General features: G+C 38.9%; 3 protein-coding genes across 7 annotated transcripts; 1 reads left to right on the top strand and 2 right to left on the bottom strand.

Annotated features, from left to right (window-relative positions):
* Positions 1–295: 295 nt before the first annotated feature.
* LOC136786140 (reticulon-2-like) lies at positions 296–18,125 on the bottom strand. The gene is made up of 6 exons (XM_066747673.1): positions 16,816–18,125; positions 7,512–7,547; positions 2,423–2,630; positions 2,135–2,343; positions 1,939–2,044; positions 296–1,852 (listed from the first exon to the last, which is right to left on the bottom strand). The coding sequence occupies exons 1-6, from the start codon at positions 17,975–17,977 to the stop codon at positions 1,807–1,809; spliced, it is 1,767 nt and encodes a 588-aa protein (XP_066603770.1). The 5' UTR covers positions 17,978–18,125; the 3' UTR covers positions 296–1,806.
* LOC136786145 (uncharacterized) lies at positions 10,262–11,151 on the bottom strand. Its single transcript, XM_066747677.1, has 2 exons — positions 10,795–11,151; positions 10,262–10,408 (listed from the first exon to the last, which is right to left on the bottom strand). Exons 1-2 carry the CDS (start codon positions 11,085–11,087, stop codon positions 10,378–10,380), a joined length of 324 nt encoding a protein of 107 aa, XP_066603774.1. The 5' UTR covers positions 11,088–11,151; the 3' UTR covers positions 10,262–10,377.
* Positions 13,123–25,351, top strand: lace (serine palmitoyltransferase long chain base subunit). Of its 5 annotated transcripts, none has more exons than XR_010824760.1 (12): positions 13,123–13,263; positions 19,547–20,181; positions 22,587–22,766; positions 22,843–22,997; positions 23,071–23,216; positions 23,281–23,499; positions 23,570–23,733; positions 23,797–23,958; positions 24,037–24,299; positions 24,370–24,499; positions 24,565–24,857; positions 24,967–25,318. XR_010824760.1 is itself a non-coding variant. In XM_066747674.1 (11 exons), the coding sequence occupies exons 2-11, from the start codon at positions 20,038–20,040 to the stop codon at positions 24,670–24,672; spliced, it is 1,671 nt and encodes a 556-aa protein (XP_066603771.1). In that variant the 5' UTR covers positions 13,123–13,263; positions 19,547–20,037; the 3' UTR covers positions 24,673–25,318. The 5 variants fall into 5 exon arrangements, 1 of the variants encoding a protein (XP_066603771.1); XR_010824761.1 differs by lacking the exon at positions 13,123–13,263 and adding an exon at positions 18,537–19,321; XM_066747674.1 differs by having other exon boundaries at positions 24,565–25,318.
* The last annotated feature ends 140 nt before the right edge of the window (positions 25,352–25,491 follow it).

The raw sequence follows: 25,491 nt of genomic DNA, 5'->3' as shown, positions 1-25,491 counted from the left end.
CTAGATATCACCTTGCTCGAAGGTCACGCATGCGCACCGCCAGCAAACTCGAACATCAACGGACGCCACGACACGGTGATCTTGGCGAGGCTCTTGCGCATAAGGGGATCGGTAAGCTCCTAGTAGATGACTAGTATGAACCATTATCCAAAACTGATAAGTGGTAGCTGTGGCTGGTAAAACAGGAATTTCTTCGTATATATTCTTGTACACTATATACAATTATAAGAAATTTGAATATAGCATTTCTATTATAAGGGATTTTCTAGCCAGAGGTAGAGAAAAGAAGACTCGGTTGTCCGACTGATTTAATATCATTTATTTATAAATTAATCGTGCGGATGCAGATGCAATAATGAAAACGTCAAGAAGCTATACGCATATTACAAGTCACATTCTTAACACTGCCTTCGGTCTCAATAAAAACACGTGTGTGTATTTGAGATTTAACTATAGATAGATATTACGATATAATATAAAGTTGCATCTCCATCGTATCATCTAAATGTGTTTTTTTCGCCATATTGTAATAGTCGTGCGTGCACATTTCTCTCTCTTTCTCTCCCTCTCTCTCACTCTCGCTCACTCTCACTTTCACTCTCTCTCTCTCTCTCTCTCTCTCTCTCTCTCTCTCTCTATAGTTTTTATATTTGTATCATCTCATTATAATATCATAGCTGTGTATAATTACAATAATAATAATATTATAATAATAATAATCTGCAATCCTCAACGTTGTAAAGAGACAGATACAATATAATATATGTATAATCGTTTACATAACTTGCCTCATCTCGTAAGCCACTCTTTAGCTCGAAAAATTTTTTTATCTCATTTATTTCATTTTAAACTCGTTATAGTAACAACTGAAACATGGGAGACGGGGCACCGATGCACATTAGATATATAATATCTTAAAATCTAACGATAAAAAAGAAACAATTTTTATCGGTAAACAGAATGACACATTTTACATGCCATAAAAATTTCATCCTAAAATGCGCTCTATTCTCGGTCCATCTCCCCACATCCTTGCATAAAAAATTATACAAAGATTCTTGCTTACACTAATGATCGGAGTAATGCGAATGATACAGTGAGATTGGGTCGCGATTCCAGTTCTTTAATTTTCTAAGCATTTAAAGTAGGCCAAGGAGCTTCTGTCCGGGGTCAAATGGGCCATGGCCAAGGTCAGAAGCCCCGACCAACCTCAAAAGTCCTCATTCTCAAAGCGAAGATCTTCTGATCAGGATCAAAGGTTTATTTCGACCGTTTCCTTTGGTCAGAAGCATCCGAACTTTTCTCGAAACCAGATCAAGTAATTTTTAATCGAGATCAGAGACTTTCTACCAAGATAAGACGCTTCTAGCAACGTGTCAGGGCGCTCGTCCGAAAGGAAGGACTCGTATAGAAGAATTTGGACCGCGACATTTGCGAAAATTACCGAAGAACAGGGGAGGGTAACTGCGAAAGTAGCCTCGCGCACATTGCACAAAAATGTATAATTATTCACTAAGTGTTACTTTTTTGCCGTTTATTCCTTAAAGATAATTGTGTGATCAGTAGAATGTCGCGACGCGCGCGCGAGCGTTCGCCGTTTCTGCTTTCCTGTTTTGCCGATTGAGCTTGTAACTCTCCCAGCGTCCAGACTCCCAAAAAGGCGTCGTGTGTTGGTCCTTCCTTCGTCTTCTCACACACGTTCGCACCAACCTGACCAAGACCAAGCTTCCATCGTCTGTCCTTCTACTCGCTCGCGCTTCCTAACTTCTTCTGCTTTTCGCATTCAACTTCAAACATCTCTCTCGCTTATTCCTCTTTCGTTGGCTCGGGCTTCTTACCCAAACCCTTTACCCTAAAACAGACAGATCAATTCCATCGTTAACACAATTTCCGACTCATCTGCAAAAATGCCAAGTGGAAAAAGATGAAAATTCTTACTTAGCCGTAAGCTCATTGATCTTTCCTTGCACAATAGCCAGATTCTGATCGATTTGGGCCTTGTTCGTTTCGTAGACCTTGGGCAGCGTGAACAGCGCAATCACAGCTGAGAACAAAAGGATCCAAGTGTTATTCATCGAGGGCTCTCGCGAGATTTAGAGCCTCGTTAAAAAGGACTTATTTATTGTTCACCAACCGATGATTATCAGAGTGAGACCGTTGAACCAAGAACCAACGTAGGTCAAGGCCCACAGTCCAAAGCCGAATTTGATGGAATCGACTACGTCTTCGACCAAGAAAAGTCTACGCAGCTCACTCACTGTAGCGTTCGTGTGCGCAATTGCGACATCGGTAATTTCGTGCACCTTATCCGCCGGTAAGGTCAAGTCCTTGTCAAGGAGTTCCCTGAAAATCGTGGTAATTAAAATTCAATTCTTCTCATCGTCGCACACATTCTCAAACCTCGTTACATCACGATACTCACTTGAACGGATGTCCATCGGAAGTCTTCTGGACTGCCTGAAGGACGGTCTTGTAGATGCGGAAGCATATTGTGCCAACCAGAACTAAAAGCGATAAATGGGCAGCTACGCTGATCCAACTGAAGTAGGCCAGCGACAAAAGCACACCTAGAAGTACGCCCAAAACTATCCCCGATTTTTTGGGATCACGCCAGTAAATCAGAGATGCAACTGAAATCAGAAAATTTAATTTTTTAAACATTGAAAAACTCGAAGAAATGTTATTGGTCCCTCAAAAACATTAAATCTCTGCTAGACTATCAAAATGTTCAACAGCCAGATTTACTTAATAGAAAGAGCATAACAGTAGTTATATATTCGATGGTAAATCAACACACACAGTTGCAGCAGGTAGCCGCGCGCCTATGACATCATCGCAACGCGAGTAGCATAGCAACCATTATGATTAATCATACTTTCCAGACGAGTATCAAAATGTCATTTGAGAATATTGGTCTCATCGGAGTCATCGAGCTCCAAAATGACGCGCCAACAAATATACAATCGGAGTCATCAAAATTCTTTCGGAGCCATTGAGAAATCTCGAAAAGTTGCTGAACAAAATTTTTGCAATTCCGTGTAATACGATGTGCAAACAGGAACGGGAAATAATTCAATCGAACTGTTACGAGGAAACTCGCAAAGCGTAAAAACACGAGAGGAAAGGATCATGGCCGGTCAGTGGCTTACCAGTTGCAATGGCAACCGTAACGAGATATGACCTTGAATCGGAGACAGGAGAAGCAGAGTCCGGAGATTAAGTGAAAATCATGAGAGAAAGTCATTCACCACTCCACCGGACCATCGACCATATCGACTGTTCACCTTTAAAATATTATTAAACGATAACCACTGCTAAAATTGCTAATCAGCTTCTTGGAGATCCTTGAGAGAAAGATACGAATTATCAATACGTAATTAATACGAGGCGAACGAAAGTTTTTCGTGGCCGATCAAATTTTCGAGTTTGCTCAGCAAACACAAGATAAGGAGGAGGCTACAGCAAAGGTCTAAAACAAGAGCATGTTAAGTAGGATATGATTATGCATGCTATAAACTTTCCTCTTACCCCCTCCCCCTACCCCCCTTTTTAATCTATTAATTTTTAAAACTTTTTTATTCCTACAAAAATTCAATGATATCCGAATGTAAGAAAAATAATTTACCAACTAGCTACTAGTTCAGAAATAATCAGCAAACTTTAACAAAACCACCACAAGTAGATTAAAGATACCAGCATAATTTTATGTCAGCTATCGATTACTCATACTTATAATAATACCCTCGGTAAAAAAAAATCATCATTATCCAAAAATTTATCAACCGGCAATATTACTTTTAATCAAGAGCCTTCTATACACGATTTTACAAAACAAAATATTCGAATGATGGAACTTATTTGGAGCATCTGTACAACGTTCAAAGAAGGTAAAAAGGTAAAGTCTTGGAATAGGACCTGCGAGGAGACAAAGGAAATATGTGGAAGGTTAGTGCGACGAATGTTTATTGGATTTGTGACATTTTTCAGGATAATTGGACAGAAAGAACGACACGTGGTTGTGTCGAGCCATATGTTTCCAAGGATGATAGTAGTAGACCGTTATATCCCGAAGAAGGAGATTTTTAGGGACGCTGGGAGTGCGTGCTACCGTCGGGACTTACCAGGACCCCTCTCTGGTAGTTCCTCCACGCGTGGCTTGGTATTCCTGCGTACCATTTTAAGGGTTGGCGAGGTTTAAGGGTGAAACACTTGAGAGTTGATCGAGGGAGCAAAAGACGCGCACGACTGTTGCGTACTGCACCCGAGAATGAATTGCCAGGCCAGGACGGAACAAGAAGCAAGCCAGGCCAGGCGTCCAGACCAGACCGGACGATAGAGAACACTTTGCTTTGGCTGATGCGAGCGAGAAAGAAAGGGGACGGCGGGACGCGTGAGCGAACGTGGAACGAGTCAAAGCCAACTATGTAGGATGAATGGTGCGCCAAGTGCAAAGGTGGCAGCACTTTCAATGCTCCGCTAGTGCGGCTAGTATACTACCATAATCCCAAGCGGATAACAGAGGACGCCAGCAATAGTACCTTTGCTCGCTGCTGCTTATAGGTTATCGACGTCCCTCGTGCAACTCCTCCGGATCATCATTTTTCCTCGCTTTTCCATCACTCGATCACCAATTGTTCAAATTCGTACGATCAAGGTGTTGATTTTTCTTTAACATTAGAAAATTAGACGATATTTTCCAATGAATGGATTGACAGTGTTGAGAACAAAGTCAGAATGACCGTGAAGCTGTATAACACGGTCGATCAACTCTGAATTATCCTGTTTATAATCCAATTTCGATGCGATTTTCCTGCCAATTGGATAATTCACTGTCGTATAAGAAGGAGAAAATGTCGTAGTGCGGTTTTTCGGAGCTACCTGTGTGCTCCCATCTTATTGACTGGTATTAATACGAATAAATCGCTGATTAAACCGAAGAGACAGAAAAGATGGCGAGAGGAGGAAAATTCTATTCTTCGATAAATAATACCACCTACGTTCTCCTTCAATGGCTACATCGTGTTTGTACTGTATGAAGGATTATTTTGCATTACGTAAGTTAATTGTACGTCACTGCTGTATGTCTATATATAATCTCTGTTAAAGCTACTACGTATAATCTGGTATATAGGTACCCTAGGGTGCACCACGCAAAACTGTATACCTACGTTGTCCACCTACCGCGACTAGCTATTAACTGTAAGTGGCGACGCTTTATTGATTTCACACGTTCCGCCTGGCATCCAATATTTTTTCTCTCAATTTCAAAGATCTTGTAATAAGAAACGGAACATTCTCTGTACCATGGTAAGGCTCTTTTTAATATTTTGACAGAGAAAAAGTTTAACGACCTGAGTTATAAGACACGAAAAGAATCAATTTAGCGAAAAATTCATTGTCACAGACTGATGGACATTGTTGGACTTTGTGTTTTTGCGGTAAATGGAGGAGAATGGAGGGAGGACTCCACACTCTATCCTCCTTGGTGGAAAATAAAAAGAGACAGAAATCGTAGCGGAGAGGGGAGAGAGGTACGTATAAGCGTAACTTGGAACAAAGACACGTAGACGATTCCCTTTTAATCTCGTCGAGCCCCGTCGAGGCAGGCAGTAGTACCACTAGTACCAGTGACGCCAGCTACGTCGAAAACGTTGTGATACGTCGCGTTTTTCAAATCGATACTCAACGTACCCCCCACACTCACTTTCTATCGATCCGAAAACTCATCGTGCCAACATCCAGTTTTATTGCCCTCTCTCGGAGCGCTTTCAGTGCTTCCAGTCTACCTTCGGACCCTTAATGACCAATTTGTGCGTTTCAGAAAGATAACCAATTTTCATCCTCGTTATCAAAACTTTCCAAAGTGATTACCCAAGAATATAGTTTCGTCCAGGTTCTGTCCGACCAAATTTAGACGCAGCTATAAGCTTATGAGCTTAAGAAAAGTCAATTGGAAAAATAGAAGAGGAATATTAGAGCCAAGCTTTGGAATAATCCACGATTAGTTCCGTCATTTTTCTAGATCACCGAGGATTTATTTTGAGAACAATCATGGCCGCGGTTCATATAACAAACAGAGTTCAACCAACGTGTCATGAATCGGAATAGCTGATTATTGTCATTATTTCCGGACAAGGACGATCAAGCCTAATAATATCCGTAATTAGAGCGGAGTCCTTAGTATTCCACGGATTTCTGTCTAAGTTGGCGAGTTTCCGCAAAACCGGCTGGCGATGATCCAGGTATCCGAGGACCGCAGACGACACGGATCAGCCTGACACGCATCTAATAACATTCCGAGATTGCCGAGTGGCGCAAAATCTTTGTTATATCATCCGGTAACCCATTTTCAGGATCGATCCATCGAGGCGCGCTTGGAACCTCCTCGTTTCATGCAAATCGCTCGTACTCACGTTCTTTCTTCAAGGTATCCATACTTTCCGTGATTCGCACGCACGGTTCCGCTTCCTCTTGATATTGACCACTCGCAACGGGAACTATTATTACGACTGGCGAAATCCCAGACAGTCACGGCTCCCGTTCCCGAACTCACTGATTCACCGAACAAGCCTTATAATAGGTGCACTATCTTTCAGCGAGGTTGCTTGGTGGCGAGGGGTCCCGAGGAGTGCTCACCAAGGAGCGAATATTGTTAGAAATTGAGAACGAAAAAAAAGAGAGATTCACGGGGGAAGAAGGTCAGTCCCAGGGGCTGAGTGAAGGAGCGACGCGACTACCAGGGACTTTGACGAATTCACCGAGTGGACTGCGTGGACTCGGTGGACTGGCCTGGCAGGCTCAGCCGTTGGAAAATCTGAGGAAAAGACGCGGAGTGAGAGAGGGAACGATGAGAGAGAGAGAGAGAGAGAGGAGGAAAATTTTTTGGGAAGAGGAGGGATACAGAGGGTTTTTTGTGGTATGCGTGGGAAGGGAATAGAAGGGCGCGTAGACCTAGGATGAAAGGGTCCGATGCGTGTAATATGGGGGGGGGGGGGATAGACCTGCGTTGCGTGCGGTAAGGGGGATGTGTGTTGAAAAAAGATGGAAGATGCTAGGAAAACTGGCAGTTTACCAAGGGACCTGGGCTGGACCTGGTTATATTTAGTTGTCCGAGCCTCGAACGGTCGAGCAAGTGTCTCTTTCTAACGCCAAGTAACATCCATCTCTTCTTCTTTGTCTCTCTTCCTTCTAACCCTCCCTCCCCCCGCGTGCATGTATATATCTCTCTTCCTCCGTCTCAAACTCAACGCGTCTGCAGTCTCTCCCTTCTTCTCCCTTCAACATTCAGCTTCCTGCTCACTCGCTCAGCCACTCTCGCTCACTTAGTCACTCGCTGAAGCTGATCTCAGTCAGTAACGATAAACCAGGGACGAACACTAGATTGGAGTATCCCCTTCCTAACTTTTATTTTTGTTTTCCTTAGATAGCCCCAATACACTTTGGAAAATTTTACTACCGATTCTTAAATATTTACCGTTCAACAGATTTGAGTTAGTAAATTAATCTCTTACCTTGCGGAGTCAGTCTTTCTGGGTTAAACCATGCATCTGCAAGTAATACAGAATTTGTTAATTATTAATGTTAATATGTTATAAGTGTGTATTATTAATTAAGCACTACTTTTTTAAAATATTATGTAAAATTATCAATTTCCGAATAGTGTCGTTCAGAGAGACGCGAGTAAAACTAGAAATAGAAGTGAAAAATGTGAGTAAATTTTTCAAGCGTCTTCGGTATTATTTATACTAGCGAGAGAAGTTTAAATTTGCGGCTCTTAAGATTTTTTTCTGGCCAAGACTCGAAAGACTTGGAAAATCGAACCTGACGTGGAAAATTCACACGTGTTGCATACAGATAAGAGAATAATCTCGGTAAATCAGACAAACGCATGTGCTCGCGATAATTAGTCGCGAGTATCATTGTGAGAACAAGTCTGACTATCAATGCAATCTTGTAATTAAGAAATTTATATCTGGATTTGACTTGGAGCACAGAGTAAACGCTCGCTAGGATTTTATATGACGTTATAATAATGGCAGAGTGTGCGCAAAGGACAGTATAAAGATATACTTGAAGGGGTGGGGGTACTAACGAGTCAATAGCCTCGATCCGTGCGACAAACGCTCTCTTTATTATTCCTATTCATCTCGCGAAGCGTATAATTACACCGAGAAAATATTAAAGTAAATTTTACTATGCGCCCTTAATTGTAATAGCATATCTTTCCATTACCAGGAAAATTTATTGATTTTTGCAGGTACATTTTAAAGGTCACACGATTATTTTAAGTCTAAATTCAATCATTTTCCCTCGGAATGAAAATATATGACAGTGCAACTAATAAAACAGTAAAATTTACTTTAATATTTTCTTCCTGTACGGTTGACCAAAAAATATACAGGGTCTGCCAGATAAAACAACGCAAATCATGGACATTAAATTCTGTTTAACTTTGTAACCATAAAAGATATGAATTTTTTGTATAAAATTTTTTTGAAGCGTCGTTCGAATTGCATTGAGAAAGATTTTATTCAAAAATATATTACCTCTACTAGCTACAAAGTTAAACTCAATTTTATGTCCATTGTCCGGGTCGTTTTATCTGTCAGACTTTCTGTTTATGTACACATATATATTGGAGCAAATAATGTCAGTCCAATTAAAGGTTATCGTCTGGACGTTGCTGCTAAAGACATCTTCTTTTCCTAACGAATAAATCTCAACGTTTCCATTAACGAGGATCTGACACTGTTGGCATTAAAACAATAAAACCTGCCATTGATATTCCCCCAACAATGAAGCATTCGTGGAATGAACTTATCAGAGCAAAAATTATTGGGTCGGTGCAATATATGGCTCCACGCGTCCGGAATCTCTGCATTCATCCAATGTACATTCCACTTTTTTTCGAATAGCCTGCGCAGACTAAAAGTGCAAATTTTCACTCTTATCGTGCACTCATCTAGCACACTTACGCACAAGTTTTCAATAAACTTCGAACGAGCTTGCATTACGTTCGACGCTATCTTAAATATGCACAAATCGCTTGACCTAAAATTAGAAAAAAAAAGGTGTAAGGAAAATTTTAGCGAGTATTACAAGAGGGAAGGATAGAATTAAAGAAGAGATTAGTTGGTACGTGGTTTAAGTTTAAATAGCAAATCAAGCATCAATATTCATAAGCTCGAAACATGAATCACGCGTGCGTTCAGATCTATATATCTCATTTACTATTAATAAAATTCTTCTTTCTCGTATAATAGCGACGTTTACGCTACCATTGTTGAAAATGTAATTCTCATCGTGGAAACTAAGCTAATTTCAGGTCGAGCGCGTTAATTGACGGCTACCTCGACAATTGTAACGTTGCATGCGATATATAACATACACTATACTATATAACATATGTAAAATGTTCAATAAATTATCGCTGTTTTTATGACGAAGCAGATCTACGGTATGCACAACATCAGCTTCCATCGGAGACTTTGGAATTGATTATAAAACCGATCACCTTGAAATTCCATTTTTTTGCCACGAATTTACGATTACTAAGATATTACAAAGATCGAGTTCTTTTAGCAAACTGATTATACCCGACACTCACTATTCGCCAATGAAAGCTCTTTATTGGGAGCAATGTCACGTTCCGAAGGTTAATTCAGTGGAATATTTTTCTTCCTTCAACGATAACACAGGAGGAGTCCGTGGATTGGCAAAAAAAAAAATTAATTTCGAGTAGGCTCCACGGAGCATAGTTCGAGTGGCCATGACGAGAGTGCTATCTTGCGAGATTGCGCAATTCGCTCATAATTGTCCCTAGCCAGCGTAAAACACACTCGACGATCAGGTGCAGCATCTGCAGTGCTATATACAGAAATACACTGGTCGCTCTCCAAATTGTACCAAAGTTCCGCTAAAAATTCATTTTACTGCGAATTGTCCTATTAAAAAAATGTCACGAGAGACAGTGGTTGAACGACTCGCAGTGCGGGATTGACAAAAATGCAGAGGAAAGTGATTTTATATTTAAACAGCGATACAATGATCGATAACCCACTTTCGATTCTCGAGAGTTCAATTACGAGCTTACTGCGCAGGCCGAATGCTCTCTCGGTGAATATATAAAAATGGGGAAAAAATGTTCTTACGAGGATCGAAAATATTCCAGAAGCAGGGGCCGTTGCTGGCTCTTTTGCATTTGTTATCGGTATCCTTGGCCGGTACAGGGCACGCTGGCGCGTTAAAATCCATGCCGCCTCTCACCTGCTGCTGCTGCTGCTTCTGCTCTGCCTTTTCTTAAGGCTTTTCGCCCCTTCGCAAGGCACTCCCTCGTTATAAGGCGCCAAACACAAACTCTCGTCTACGCGAGACAAACTAAACTCCTATCCCAGGTACCTTCCGATACCTGCAACAACCACGTACACCTATCTATCAGCTTTCCTCTATACTCCTGCTTTCCGAAAACTGACCATCGAGGACCAATCCGAGGACCAAAATGCTCACCCTCGACTCCAAAACCTTTCGATTAACCACAATCGAGGCTAAATCTTTAAACGTACGTGGTAGCTTCTCTTCGGTAATTTAACAGTATAATGGAGAAATTTTCCAATTTTCCACTCCGAAGCTCGCGTTATTGCAAAATTCGCAAAATTTATAGTTTCGCAAAGCTTCGGTGAGTGGCGAAAAGTCGAAAGGTTGGGTTCATTGTTTTTTTCGAGTGGAGAACCTTCGAGGTTGCGCACCTTTGGTACCGATCGAAAAAAGGTCCTGATCTATATTTAATCGACTGACTCTGATGAACGTTGAGGGTTACTCGGAAGCACTGGTGCTTTCTTTCCGGTATGCAGGGTCGGAGACGTGAAATTTGGGGAAATGGCGAATTTCGAGCGAGGAACTCGCGAAACCGACTGCGCACTCCGAGGACTCGAGAGAACTGAGGCTGTTATCGACCCGCCTCTAGAACCGCTTCCACCTCCCGACTCCCCTCGTTGCAACTGGACGCCATATTGCCCGGCTAAGGTGCACCTCGCCTCGTCCCACCCGCACCCATCACCCATATTCTGCCATCCGCGTCGCAGCGCCATCGCACCCTTCCGTCTTCCACGCGCCAACTATTTATTCCCAGCCTTGATTCTTCCTTTTCCAATCACCTGCTACTGCTATTCGCAATTAGCCCATTTCCAAATTCATATTTTACCTACACACTCCGAAATCTAAACTTTTGTTGAAACATAAATTTATCGTCAATTATATTTTCTTCCATTTGATCTCACACACTGCTATATGTGAATATTATTCAATGTCACCGTCACAAATATCAATCATTTTTTAGAAGAAACAGAAAATTTTCTGTTATTATGCAATTATTATCACTGCACGTATTACTCACACAAGAGTCTCGTGAAATTCGATCTGACAGCTAGCGCAGTGATTGTACGCGTATGCATATATATATAGTATAATATACGTATTTATAAATCTTGTTTAGTATCGTAGGCTAAAGTGTCTCTTTGCAGAACGTTTTTAGGAGAAAAGTATATGAAATAAAAAGGATGCGAGCGCAACCCGACAATTTCAAAATGAGCGTTATAGAGAAATGAATAAGTAAGCGAGTGGAACGAAGGTGGTGTGGGATATTTTCTGCAGACACTGCGGCGCCCATGCAATGGAAAACTCGACAGGCAGCATTGTGTACCACCAGCCAACAGCATTAACCCTCGTGTGAATACCCTCTGCACTCACGCAAAAAATTAAATAAAATAAAACTAGCCCTGTGAAAAATCGATTAATACTGTTTCATCCATGCAAAAACTGTAGCGTTCGTATTAATAAAGAATAATTAAAAAAAGACATTCATATATTGATTTTAAATATGACTTTAGACGAAAGAGCCTCTGGTCCTACACCTCCCAGACTGCACACTCTATTATTTATACCTCTACGCCCTATCCCACTGCGTCTGCAATTTTGTCCGGTACTTGGAATAAGAAGCCCCTTTTACACGCACTATATATGCTAAGCCAACGAGAAAAACTTATTTTTCTTTCAGTATACTCGGTGCACAGAAAAATTGCTTTTTGGGTATAGTATTCCCACTTGAAGCAATAAATCCTATACCTGATATTAAATTGACAAACTTGTTATTACACTTCTACTATTTCAACTAAAAATCATCAGTTTTCTAACTTTGACCAAAAACTTCTTCGTCGATAACTAACGCCACCAGTATCTACCTTCGGATCTACTGCTCTGACCGACAGCTGGTAACCGTTCCTCAGTCGGCACTCTTTTTATATATAGTTTCCTTGTTAAAGAAACTCGAAGAAACAAATTAATTTCCAAACTATACTTACTCCTCACTATAGTTTACTAAGAAAACCCAAGCTTATCACCGATAAAACCGTCCAAACAGTATCTTTGTACAGAGCAGAAAAATTACGTCACAGCTATGTAAGTGTCTATTCGATAAGATAATGATAGTACCAGGTTTAATTCTATCGATCTGATACTTCAATCTTTAAAACTATATAGAAAAATGTGTACTATATTTGTAATGAAGGTTTCAGCGACGCTGGATTGGTCGTGTTGGTGAAATATATACTACGGAGAACTATCTGCAGCGATCAATATCAACACGTATACCGCGTCGCTTCTGCATTTCCGGAATAAAACCCGAAATAGGTAATTCGATTTTTAGTACAGTTTTCAAAGGTACGATTCGTCGAGGTCAAATTTGTTGCTGTGGATGCTGAAGCGGTACAATGAACGTTCGGGAAATTTTGGTAAAATTTGCAAAAACGCAGGGAGACGAGAAGAGGAAAGATTTCGATCCAGAAAAGGTATAGAGAGCGAGATAGAAGAGTGGGCCAGCGAAGAGAAAGCGGGGAAGATTGGTCGAATCCAAGAATGGTATGCACAGTTCAATGGACGAACGAGAGTGGAGCTCGCGTGATCAATGCCAATATGCAAGAATAATATTAAGAGCAATTATTGATAAGAAGCAGGCCCATAAAAGTAAGCCTGCCTTTACACACTTACGTCCTCGATCATGATACAGTAAACGGGCCTCCTATACGTTGGACTGACCGAGTTGTAATCAGTCCTTACTCGACTGGCGAGCTTAACACCGTTCTTTCTTTTCTCCCATCACCAAACCACTCGTACCATCGCTAACCATCAATTTTGTTATCCATCATAAACAACATCCAGCTTATTGCTACGGCGAGACGACTCTTGCTCTCAACTAAAATACTAAAAAAGGTACCGTGCGTAAATTACCTTCTTTTACCTACTTTCACAATTTCTTCTTGCAATCAAGCGTGCGTTTGTTCATTAAAAATTGTCTTTTCGTAAATCATTGAACTTGGCGACCACTAGAATCTTTTGTAAAAAAGCGGAGTGAGTCTTCTTTATATATTTTATTGTATTATTTTTTCAATCGTGTAAAGGTTGAGAGAAATTCTAATATTTCGAGTGCTTTACGAAATAGTTGTACCGAAGTAGTAGACATTATTTTGAATATTTTCTTCACTCCTTATACACGATGATATTTTATTATCAGTCCTCGTGTTCAAGACATGGCTATTCGTTGGTAGAACCATTTTATATTTAGCATCAGCTAATATTTGATACCAAATTAATAGAATTGTAACGCAATTCTGTTTTTTTGTGCTTATATACACTGGAAATGAATTACGTACGATGAAATAAAATAATAGTTTTAGTGCATATGTGCAATCAGTGGTATTCCTTAGTATTAGCGGTACAATTTGAAGCAATTTGTTAAGCTTTCACTTTTTGATGTACAAGGATGAAATACGATATTCGGACAAGGTATAAAATTCTTGACAAAAATATTATATCGACAGATTATGCAAAGGAGAAATCGATCTGTGCAAGTTTTCGTTTCTTTCAGCTCGGATGTCTTTCGCTGAAGGAATTTTTGTCTGACCTTCTGTCGGCGAAAACTCTGCAGAGAACAAACTATATACAGTTAGGTTTCATTAGATCCTTTCGTCATAACAGGCTAGCTTGTCAATTAAACATTTTTTTCTTAACAGTTGACGTATTTGCTTTGTTTTATCGCCTGTAACCCATTTTAGAAACGAAATGCATAAAAATTGACATAGAAGTTTTTTAGTAAAATGATAATAAATTTGAAATTATTATGAAAGAAAATTCAATAAGTTATGAAGAGATTAAAAGTGACATTCTTATTATTCTATTATAATAGTGTAGGCATTAAAGAAAGCCTGGAAGCTATTTTTTTATCACTATAGTATATAGCTTATAAAATATTTTAAATGCTCCAATATCACATTTTATTGCTACAAAATTACAACGATAAAGTTGGTCGTGAAAAAAAGAAAAATTAAGAAAATAGTAATTAATTGTACAATGATATCTTTAGATTAGAAATAAAAACAACGAGGAAGTGATAACAAAATTTTTTTCCCCCAAAAAATATCGAATATCAAACATTCCAAGGTTATTGACCGGTGAAATTCATTCATCGAGTTTAGCCTTTGTCGTCAGATTACGTTCTCAACGAAGCTTTAAAAGCTCTGTATATTATGCCTCTGTTGAACCCATACATGTAGAGTGTAAACTTACTGATACGGTAGGATGCAGATATACCAACCGATATCAGATTCTAATCAATAGATTACAGTGGGGAGATTTATGGAAACGAATAATGAACCAACGAAAAGCAGAAATTCCAAAATTCTTAGAAGCTGGCACATCAATCATTTTGAACTACAGAGTATCATTTACAAATTCCAACGCCAGACCACACCACTATGGCGTAGACAAAATTCGTGAAATCACTCGTATAAAAATAATTATTGCTCAGCCAGCCTCTTAGAAACATTCTCTATAGGCCAGTACTCATGCACTGAAAATACACAACAATATACTGACATAAAAATATTCAGCATATAATAATCTCAATTGAGTATTCCAATTACGATAAGTGCGATTAATCATACCAATTATCGCCTCTCTCTCTCTCTCTCTCTCTCTCTCTCTCTCTCTCTCTCTCTCTCTCAGCAACATAAGTATATAAACGCGGGAAAATCTCTCGAGACGAAAATTGTCTCGACGGAGTTCAATATAGCAGTCTCACTATACATATAATTGTTAAAAGGAGATGCGTAAAATAGAAATATAGAGAGATTGAGTGAATGTGCGAGGTCAAGAAGTTACTCATGCGTATTGCTGATAAGAGAAAAAGTGATAAGCACGAGTTAAATTGAGTAATCCCAGAGAATGCGGAGGTACTAGTCGAAGCTAGAGAGCGAGGAGCACGGAGCCTGACGAAAATGAGATTTATTCGTGTCGCGAATACTCCGGAGATGTTATTGCGGAGAGAAAACAAGTGAAATTATTTTTAGATGCAACGTTGCTTCGTCTCGACGCTTGACGTGTTTCCTCCACTTGCGGGTTTTCCCCGTAGGACACCGGAGCAAGGTATAGGGGACTGGACGGTGTCTCTCCTGCAATGTGGATCAATATAATGCGCGACATAGGGAGGAGAGACAGAGAGGGGGAAAGTGCAGAGAGAGAGAGAGAGAGAGAGAGATACACAAATACACGTGCACCAAAGCACCCTAGCTATAATCCGCTACTATATTTTTCGTGTTTTTTTTCTTCTTTTTTTGTCAATTTAATCAATTCTCACTCGTTGTTATCGAGGGAGCTTGGAAATAGTACACACAATTAAGTTTAATTTGCACTTTTACTATATTATAGTGTATACCTATATACATACGTTTACTACTGCGATATATTCAGTCCTTTAATTTTTCTTCTCACCATTAGGCGCCTAACGACAACTCGACGAACCAACCCGCGCTGATAAGTACATATAAGTACACCGGTGTGTATATTAGGCGAACACCTACACGCGAATGACAAATGGTCAAAGTGAATGAACTTGGAAGGCCGATGACTTTGAGAAAGCAGGCAATGAAAATGTATAGATGCATTTCTGCATGCCACTGCGGTATATATATATACATACGACTTTGAAAAAATTCGCGAGTGAATTACAGCAATTTAATTTTCCAGCGTATATTTCTATTTAATTCCAATCGATAGAGGGATTAGTTTTTATCTCGCGCGTAACGGTAAGTGCGGGAATAGCACCAAGACGATAGTTTCGTTCTACATCCAAGCGGAAGTTCTGTGAAGCATAGAAAGAACGTTGAGCAGTATCGAACTGTTTATCAGCATCCGCTGAGAGATATTTCGGTCTGTGCAAAGGCCCAGTGTATAATTTCCGTGGATGAAACATATCGGTGCTTGCAAATTCCGGAATGATCCGTGCGAATATATTTTTCCACGCTTTGCGCCGCTGACGCTGACGTATCTTTAGCCCGAGAGTCGAAGCAACTATGAGTCATCGGTATTACGTGGTGTATCCTGAACACACGCCTGATTGATACAACGAACAAGCATACACTCGCCTTACCGCGAATACTCTCGTTATTTATCGTTGAACCATTCAAGGGAAGCTATAAAATTCTGATCTCAACGGATCGAGTTATAAAAATGACAGACGTCAGCGAGCACCGGGTAAAGTACAAGAAAGGTCGAGAGGAGAGGCAAAGTCGGCGATAAAAATAAATATTAGAAAGGGGGCAGCGGCACGCCGAGGTACCCGGCGTAGCTTGCAAAAAGTCCTTCGCTTTATTCCGTTGTTCGCTGCGAGAGGAAAAGAAAGAAACGCGGTATGTATGTGCAACTGCAGGGTGATTAAATATAGTGAACAGTCTGTCGGACACAGAGAAATCAGCGTGGAGAACTTACCGAGGCCCAAGTCCTTGAAAATTTGTCGTGGGGCAATTTCGAGGTCCTCGACTCTATTGCGTTTCGGTGGGCTGTAAGGAGTACGAGCGGGCTCCTTGCGTTTTTCCGGCTCCTTCGCAGGTTTCGAGAGCTTAGCGGGGGAAGGTTCGGGCTCGGACTCAAACTCGGAATCACCAGTTTCCCCGCCGTAGGGCTGCCGAGTCTTGCCCTTGGTCTCTGTCAGAAGAAAGTCGTTGGACATCTCGTACTTATCGAAATTCGAACTCCTGTCGCTCTCGAGATCGGCCTCCTTGGGGAGAGGAGGCAGAGGCTTCATCGGTGGCTCCATCGACGACTCCTCCGTCTTCAAAAGCTTATCCGGCTTCTCCACCAAATTCCACGAATCGTCCTCGACCACCTTTTTCTTCTCCTCCTTGTGAAAATCTCCCAGAAAGTCCAGCGTGGGCGACTTTTCTGGCGCAGGGATCACGGAAGACTTGACGTCACTGATGAGGTCGCTTTGGAAATCAGAGCCGAATTTGGGGTAGTCTACGTCCTGCGGTTTCCGCTTGGGCTCCTGATCGACGGAGGTTTCCGTAAAGTCAACCAACAGATCACTGTCCATTTTGTGTTTTTCGTTGCTGATGCTGTCTTGCGATCCTTCGGACAAATCCGAGCTGGATAATTTGTCTTGCATGATTTGACTCATCACATCTCCCATCTCCGTCCTCATTTTCGTTAACACGTCTTCGACCGAATCATCCTCCAATTGTGGAGACGGTGCGTAATTCCTCTCGTTATCCATGAACGCCATAGTAGCAGTTTTGGGATCGACCTGGAGCACCTGATCAAACGGACGCTGGAACGGATCCGACGACTGCGCCATAGCATCGAACTTTTCCAAATCCGCGGAAGGTGGCGGGGTCGCAGGCATCGTTCCCGGCTCGCTCGGTTCACTCTCCTTTCTTACGCCCAGCGATTCTTCCAAGCTCCTCGCGATATTCCCGATATCGATGAGATTCTCCTGCCTCTTACGATCCTCCGTCCTTACCTCGTGGTGCTCCAATCCCTCCCTCTCCCCTCGCCTCTCCTGCACCGGCAAGCTGTCATGCTCCAAATGCTCAAAGTCGTCCATGGAATCGTGCTCTCTCCTCAGTCTCTCGGCCTTCTGCTCCTCTGACATCCTTTTTCCTCTTCTTTCTCTCTTCCTCGGATCCTTTTCTCAATCCTTACGCTCCAGTTCTCTATCCCTCCGACCTTTCTCACTCGCCAACATGCGATGAACTAAACTGATTACGGTACGGTGATTCACCGAGTGCACAAGTCCCCACTGTTCAGTCGTATAGCTGCTCCACGAGTCCTGCCAAAAGGACACCGCTCACGTGACAAACTTGCGATTCTCTCTATCCTTCTATCCCCCTCTCTCTCTCTCTCTCCCTCTTTCGTTTCTACCCCTTCGAGGTAACGGTACAAAGACGAAAAGAGAAAAGCACCCTGGAAATGACAGGAGAGGATAAGTACTCAGGTAGCTAGGGTTTGGAAGAGCAAGAGATGGTATAACCGGTCGAATCCACAGTTGAATGTTATGCCGGATACATCCACGCCTCGGAACGGGCGGATTCTCGGCTGCGTACCACGCTCTCCCCATCAGCCATCCTCCCCTCTCCTGTGTCACTTGCCGCCGTCGCCGTCGATGGTGTTTTCCCCTCCAACGCCTCTCCACCAATAGAACTCCGACGTATGCAGCGCTGACGCTTGTCGACAAAAATTCAAGCACAGCAGAGTATATACATACGAACACCAGACGGCTCTTTTCTGGTCTTTCGTCGGTCGGTCAGCTGGCCTGGCAGCAGCGCCAGCGCCAGCCGCTGGCAGGCTGGCAGCATGGCATGCCAGTAAAACTGCCGGCCGGCTCCAATAACTGCATAGACTGCATAGTTTCTAGCTCTTGCTACCATTTTTCATATTTCAAGTAATACACTATAAGCAATTGCACAATTGTTTCATCCTGTATTCTTTATATCCGATATGTATAATGTCCGATCATCCACCTACAGGGTATTTCAGAAGTGGTAATCAACACAGAAACCTTGAAATAGCCAGGCAGTTTCAGGAATAACTCGTATACAATTTATGTATATACTTACATAACAATATAATTAAGACAATAGTTCTATATAAATTGTTTTGGAGCTCGGCAAATATTAATAATAATGGAAAGATTCGTAAGAGCGTTTGGTAGTTGTAATAATAATAGCAACAAATGTTTAACAACTTTGTTCATATTAATAATATCTCTCAAGTTACATAAAGATCCATCCAGGTGTAAATTCTTTAGGTCGACGTGTTACGAAAATTATTATGTATCTCGTTGAATTTGGATACTATCACAAAAGTCTATAAAAGTTTTATTCTTAGAATTAATATTTCTTATCCAGAGTTTCCGGTTTGATCAGGATTTTTTAGATACTCAGTAGTTCCAGTATACCCCGTATAACAGAATCAATTTATTTTATTATAATCTACGGTGAGCTGATTAATTAATGTAATTTATTTTGATTAATTTTTTAATTTTTCTTTCCTTTAAAAATGTGCAGTGTTTATTAGATTTACATTCTGACTTGATGCTAACCTTTTGTTTAAAAAATATTCGCTGTAAAATGCTACAATATAACAATAATTTTTTACTATTTAAAATTTTGTTAAAATATGTAATAACGATTAATCAGAATTTTTCATTTATTGTTTCCAGAAAATATTTGTGTACACTATTGCAACCACAGAAGAAACGCTATTACAGAAAGGAAACTAATGATACTCAGGTAAAAGAAATAAAGCCGGTTGAAGTTAAAGTGGGTTTAAAGGACATTGGAAAATTTGCGGGGAAACGGGGATTGGACAGCACCATAAAGCGAGGGAGGGGTAAAGGGCAAAAACAGTGGAAGGGCGCACAAGTTTAGTGCACGGCGCAAGCGTCACGGTGCTACAACTACAAATGCTGCACTACAAATCGCGTGCTGAGGCCAAGTACAGTGTCAGTTTTTGTTAGTGTTAGTGCAGTTTAAACCAAGTCAAGTCATAAAGTCAAACAGTTAAGGTCGCGAGGCGCGACGTCTGCCAATATTGAATCTTTTATTTTTATCTTTCTTTCTCGTGTATCTATCGGTCCTTTAAGAAGCATCGAACGCCTCGACTGACTCTGCAAGAGAAACGAGTCTCTTTTAGGAGGAGTACGGCTTAAAAATGGCTACACGCCACACCACGCGACTCCGTATGCAAAGTGTCCAGGAAATTCCGAAGACGCTTCAAATGAACGGACTAACCTCTCATAAGGATCCAATAGTCAATGAAAGGATCAATGGCTACGTCAATAATGGGCACATACGGGTAAGTGACGTCACATTGTGTGCGATTGGCTAGTCAGTCTCCAACGTCACCTGATCCTCTTTATTTGCAATCTGCGCATCTACACTGCAGCATTAGGTTAAAAACGTGTAGTGATTCATATGCATAATATAAAGGGTTAACTATCGGTAAATTTTTTCACTTTTATCGGACTTCTTTTGTTTAAATATACAGTTACACGTTCTCACTGGTCTGCCACTGTGTAGCCTTGCACTGCCCAATAATCCTTATACGCAAATTGTTTCCTTGAACCTCTACTACATTTTATAACGCGTTTAGTTTATATTGTCTTTAGCAAACATTTCACTCTTATCATATTTTTGCCGCTATTTCCTGTCTCTAAGCAGGGGTGACAATCTTGATTGTTTTTCGGTTACCCTGCAGTGTTAGCAACGCCCTCGCGATAATTTGTATCACAAGGGAACTAAACTTTGTACGTGTGCCTTTGTATGTGTTGAGAAAGCGAATTCGCTTCTCATGACATCCTTCTAGGATTTTACGCACACAATCACGTACACGTATGAATGTTTATATACAGTACGCGTATTATATTCTTAAATTTGCTTAGAGTATAAAAAGTATACCAGATATTCATAATATTTATTTTACATAAGGGAAAACATATGACTTTGAATTTCTAAACTAAATATACATCGACAAAAATAATTCATATACTGTCATTATTGCTGATAAGTTAGTTGCATTAATTAACACTAATTTTCCGCTTTCCAAGCTGAGTTCAAGGCAGAAAAATTTCCTTCTTAATCAAACAATGTTCAGATTCCAAATACGTTACATCAATATCATTAAAGTCTTCTTAAATTGACGGCAGCAAAGATCTATGATCTAGGTGACAATAAAAAATAGTGTAGTTAATCATTTAAAATAGGTATTTCATGGCAAACAAAAGATAATTGCAAAGCATGCATATTTCCTTGTCTTGCTTATGCTTTTAGGTAAATAATTTTCCTGCTGCCGGTTCATTAAATTCCTGTTATCCATTGGTTATAAGTTGTAAAATATAAACAATCTGCTACAATACCATTGATCAAATTCTATCAGTGGTTCAATTCGTTTTGAAATACCTCTTAACTTTTGAGGAGGCGTACAAAGTATTTAATTTAAACGCTCCAGGAAGTTATCTAAAAATTTATATAAAATGCAGAAAAATGTTTTTGATAAAAGCTGTCTGATTTTGTGGGAAACATAAGATGCCTTGTATAAAAGAATGTTGTTCCTTCAAAAAGTGCATTCTGAGGTATAGAGCGCGTAAAATACATATAAATTTATTTAAGTCGTTATGCATCCACATGCGTAAATCGTTGGAAGAATGCATTCCAAATGAAGATGGTAACTAACCTATTTTTTTATCTAAAAGATTAATATTTTAAAAATCCATGGTACAAAAATACCTTCAAAAAAATATTCCAAAACCGGAAATCTACGGGTAATTCAGAAACATGCGGGTAATGGTAGGCAATGACGAGCACAATAAATATGCAGGCATTGGCGGGTATTTTGACTTACAATATTCAGCATAAGTGATAGCGGATAAAAATATTGGGACGTAACCAGAAGTGACATATAATCGATTTTTAATATGTCAAATTGCAACCAATTAAAAATTCAATATGTCACATAAATAAAGTAACGTCATTATTAGTCATTTAATTTAATACTCTAACACTTTTGCACACGTAAAAAACATAGAGCAAATGCACATACAACAAAAATTTAAGAAAAACTTAAGCATTAATATATTAATAAACCAATTATAGTTTAGCCATTGCCGAAATATTCAACTGTGATTGGTTCGTTTTTATCTTACTGCTTCAATTTTTCTGTGTATGTAGTGCCATGACCCTTAGTTCGAATAACATACCTCATGAAATGCCGTGAGGGTGCTGCCAACGCTGAGACAGTAAACAACAATAAAGCTTATCTTCGTTTGCAGCCTTTGCTCAAATATTAAACCGTGACCTCTCAATTATACAAAAGAGTTCTCTTTTTTTCTGCGTAGGTTATTTACTCGATACCTACAAATCGTATGTGATTTTTTCTTTTGCAAGAAAAAGATGGCAGAAGCGATTATTTTCTTATTCTTCTTCATTCCCTTTGTAGCGCGATTTATAAAATTGAAAGTATGCCTTGACTTACAATTATTCTTTGAGTTTTTGTTTGAATTCCATAATTATTCAGATATTCTTAACTAGCTTATCTTTATAATAAATTTATAAATATATATACACGTAAAAGACATTCCGTTAATAGAAGAATATCGCGCGTTATTAAACTTATTATATTTATTTTATATTAAAATAATTATCTTTCAAAACTTACATTTAATTTGTTATTTTTCATATATCTAAAATGGTTTTTTGTTTCAGGTTTCTTCTACAAACTTAGAAGATGATCAGCGTAGTACAATAAAACCAATAGAATCCTTTGAAAAAGTTCCTTTCATAACAGCAGCACTCACTCATTTAGGATTCTATATACTTATGATACTGGGATTTATTAATCAATTATTTTTTACACCAAAAGTTGCAACAGAAAGACACAGAGAAGTATAAACTAAGTTTCTTAATAATATTTGTTATTTACTCCATGGAAAATGTTTGAGTTCTAAATCTACTTCCGTAGGGATATGCTCCTTTGTATGAAAGTTTTGATAGATTTTACCTTCGTTATGTATATAGAAGAATAAGAGATTGTTGGAACAGACCTATTTGTTCTGTGCCTGGTGCTAGGGTTACTTTAAAAGATCGGATCACCAATGATTATGGATGGACATTCCAGTAGGTTTAAAATGTTCTTTAATAATAATTCAAAATTTCTCAACTTAAAATATAATTGTTTTTTCTTAAACAGATTTACGGGAACTAAGACTGACTGTGTAAATTTAGGATCCTATAATTATCTTGGATTTGCTGAAGCTACAGGACCTTGTGCAGAAGAAAGTATTGAAACATTGAAAGAGTTAGGCTGCTCAACTGGTAGCTCTCGTCTGGAATTAGGTAATTAAGAAAACTGTATTTTTATACAATTTGCATCTATTTCATACCATTTATTTTGTTACAGGAAGTATGCCTATTCATGATGAGCTTGAAAAACTAACAGCTAAATTTATGGGAGTGGAAGATGCCATAGTGTTTGGAATGGGATTTGCAACAAATGCTCTAAATCTACCTGCTCTAATTACCAAAGGATGTTTAGTATTAAGTGATGAAAAAAACCATGCCTCTCTTATTCTTGGTATAAGACTGTCGGGTGCTGTGATAAGAGTTTTTAAACATAACAGTAAGTGCATCTGAAATATTTACATTTCATCCACTATAATTTATATATACTTTTTTTTTTTTAATTGTAGACATGAGACATTTAGAAGAATGTTTAAAAAAAGCTGTGGTATATGGACAGCCAAAAACTGGTGAACAATGGAGAAAAATATTTATTATCGTTGAAGGTGTATATTCAATGGAGGGTTCTGTAGCTAAATTAGACGAAATTATTAAATTGAAAAAAAAGTACAAAGTATGTACCAAACTATCTGCATTTTGCTTTAAAAAATATGATACTATAATCAGTTTTGTTTAGGCTTATCTTTATCTTGATGAAGCTCACAGTACAGGAGCAATGGGTACAAGAGGAAGAGGAATATGCGATTACTACAATATTGACCCTCAAAATGTTGACATGCTGATGGGTACTTTTACAAAAAGCTTTGGTTCAGCAGGTGGATATATAGCTGGAAAAAAGGTTTGAGAGGATTTATGAATAGTAAAAAATAAATACAAAATTACTCTTTAATACAGTAGGATCTTTTTCATGTTTTAGGAACTAATCAATTATTTAAGGATTCATAGCCATGCACACACATATGCATCGTCAATGTCTCCACCTGTTGCGCAGCAAATAATCACTTCAATGAAAATCATTGGCGGCTATGATGGTACTGATAATGGAAAACGCCGTGTGAAACAACTGGCAAGAAATACGAGATATTTTCGACGTAGATTGAATCAAATAGGAGTTATTATTTTCGGAAATGAGGATTCGCCTGTAGTACCTATGCTAGTTTATTTGTTTTCGAAAATAGGGTATTGTTATTTATTGAATAAGTAATGCATGCATGAATAAAAAGCAGAAAAGACATTTTTAATTTTACAGGGCTGTAGTAAGAACATTAACAGCAAGAAATATAGCAGTAGTGGGAGTTGGCTTTCCAGCAACACCACTGATGGAAGGCAGAATAAGATTTTGTCTTTCAGCTGCACATACAAAGGAACAATTAGACTACGTGAGTATCTATATAGTTGTTTGGACATTTTAACTCATGTATTGACTTCTTCCATTTTTGCCTAGGTATTATCACAGATTGAAGATACCGCCAGCTTCTTAGGACTAAAATATTCGCGTAAACCACGAGAGACCAAGCCTATAGAATATTACTCGGATGACGAGTCTGATTGACCTATCTCATAAACGCAAAAGCTTAGAACAATTACATTTTGGAAAATTTACTCTTTTAATATACATACATAAGATTATTCGCTTTACAAGATAGAATAAATATTTTATACGTATATTTGTAGTAATATTGCAGACAAATTCAGTATTCTTTGTTACTACAGAGCAAATGAGAAAAACTATTCTATGTAAGTAATAAAAACAAACTTTTTAACTAAATATATAACTAACCATATAGAGATCTATATATAAAGTGATAGTTTTATAAAAAATTTTATTATATTCTACTTGTTTTAGTTTAAATATATGAAAAGAATCAATTTCGTATATCCTGCAAATCAGTGTTGTTAATAATGGAAGTTGTCTTTTTGAGGTACATGTGAATTACAAAATAACGCAGCTGCTTTGAGAAAACAATGATTAGTTATATGAGATATTGATAATCGCAAATTAAATTCCCGAAATTTGTTTAAAAACTTAATTAAAAAATCACAATTCTGTAAAATTTATATCAGTTACACTTAAAACATTAGAAACTATTTTTGCAAATTAGGTTTAATAAAACAATAGTAAATTTTTTATTAAAAGAACATGTGTACTGCCAACTTATATATTTAGATATTTTAAGGTTTGATAAAGCTTCACAAAGTTCCTCTTATAAACATATTTTTCTTAAGCACTTTATTGGTATCAAACATATTACAATCATTTTGGCATAAATAAGTATGCAATTAATAACTAATGACAATGAGAAAACAAGAATATTTTTATTCAGTACCTTTACTATAATATTAAAATTATGTTTTTCAGACTGTTTTCTTT

The sequence above is a fragment of the Prorops nasuta genome, unplaced genomic scaffold (genome assembly GCF_024137725.1).
Source record: "Prorops nasuta isolate Cenicafe-Biocafe unplaced genomic scaffold, Cenicafe_Pnas_1.2 PNAS00003, whole genome shotgun sequence".
Lineage (NCBI taxonomy): Eukaryota > Metazoa > Arthropoda > Insecta > Hymenoptera > Bethylidae > Prorops > Prorops nasuta.
The sequence above is the reverse complement of the archived record's forward strand: the minus strand, read 5'-3'. Positions and strand labels throughout refer to the sequence as shown.

What these genes read in the sequence shown, in the direction of transcription:
- LOC136786145 (XM_066747677.1), bottom strand. Translation starts at nt 11,087, where the DNA reads ATGGCGCTGCGACGCGGATGGCAGAATATGGGTGATGGGTGCGGGTGG. An exon ending in AACCCTCAACGTTCATCAGA is followed by an intron (nt 10,409 to 10,794) that starts GTCAGTCGATTA and finishes TGGTTGTTGCAG; the next exon opens with GTATCGGAAGGTACCTGGGA.
- LOC136786140 (XM_066747673.1), bottom strand. Translation starts at nt 17,977, where the DNA reads ATGTCAGAGGAGCAGAAGGCCGAGAGACTGAGGAGAGAGCACGATTCC. An exon ending in TTTCAAGGACTTGGGCCTCG is followed by an intron (nt 7,548 to 16,815) that starts GTAAGTTCTCCA and finishes TATTACTTGCAG; the next exon opens with ATGCATGGTTTAACCCAGAA. An exon ending in AGAAAGACTGACTCCGCAAG is followed by an intron (nt 2,631 to 7,511) that starts GTAAGAGATTAA and finishes TTCTGATTTCAG; the next exon opens with TTGCATCTCTGATTTACTGG.
- lace (XM_066747674.1), top strand. Translation starts at nt 20,038, where the DNA reads ATGGCTACACGCCACACCACGCGACTCCGTATGCAAAGTGTCCAGGAA. An exon ending in GATATATAGCTGGAAAAAAG is followed by an intron (nt 23,959 to 24,036) that starts GTTTGAGAGGAT and finishes TTCATGTTTTAG; the next exon opens with GAACTAATCAATTATTTAAG. An exon ending in TATTTGTTTTCGAAAATAGG is followed by an intron (nt 24,300 to 24,369) that starts GTATTGTTATTT and finishes TTAATTTTACAG; the next exon opens with GGCTGTAGTAAGAACATTAA.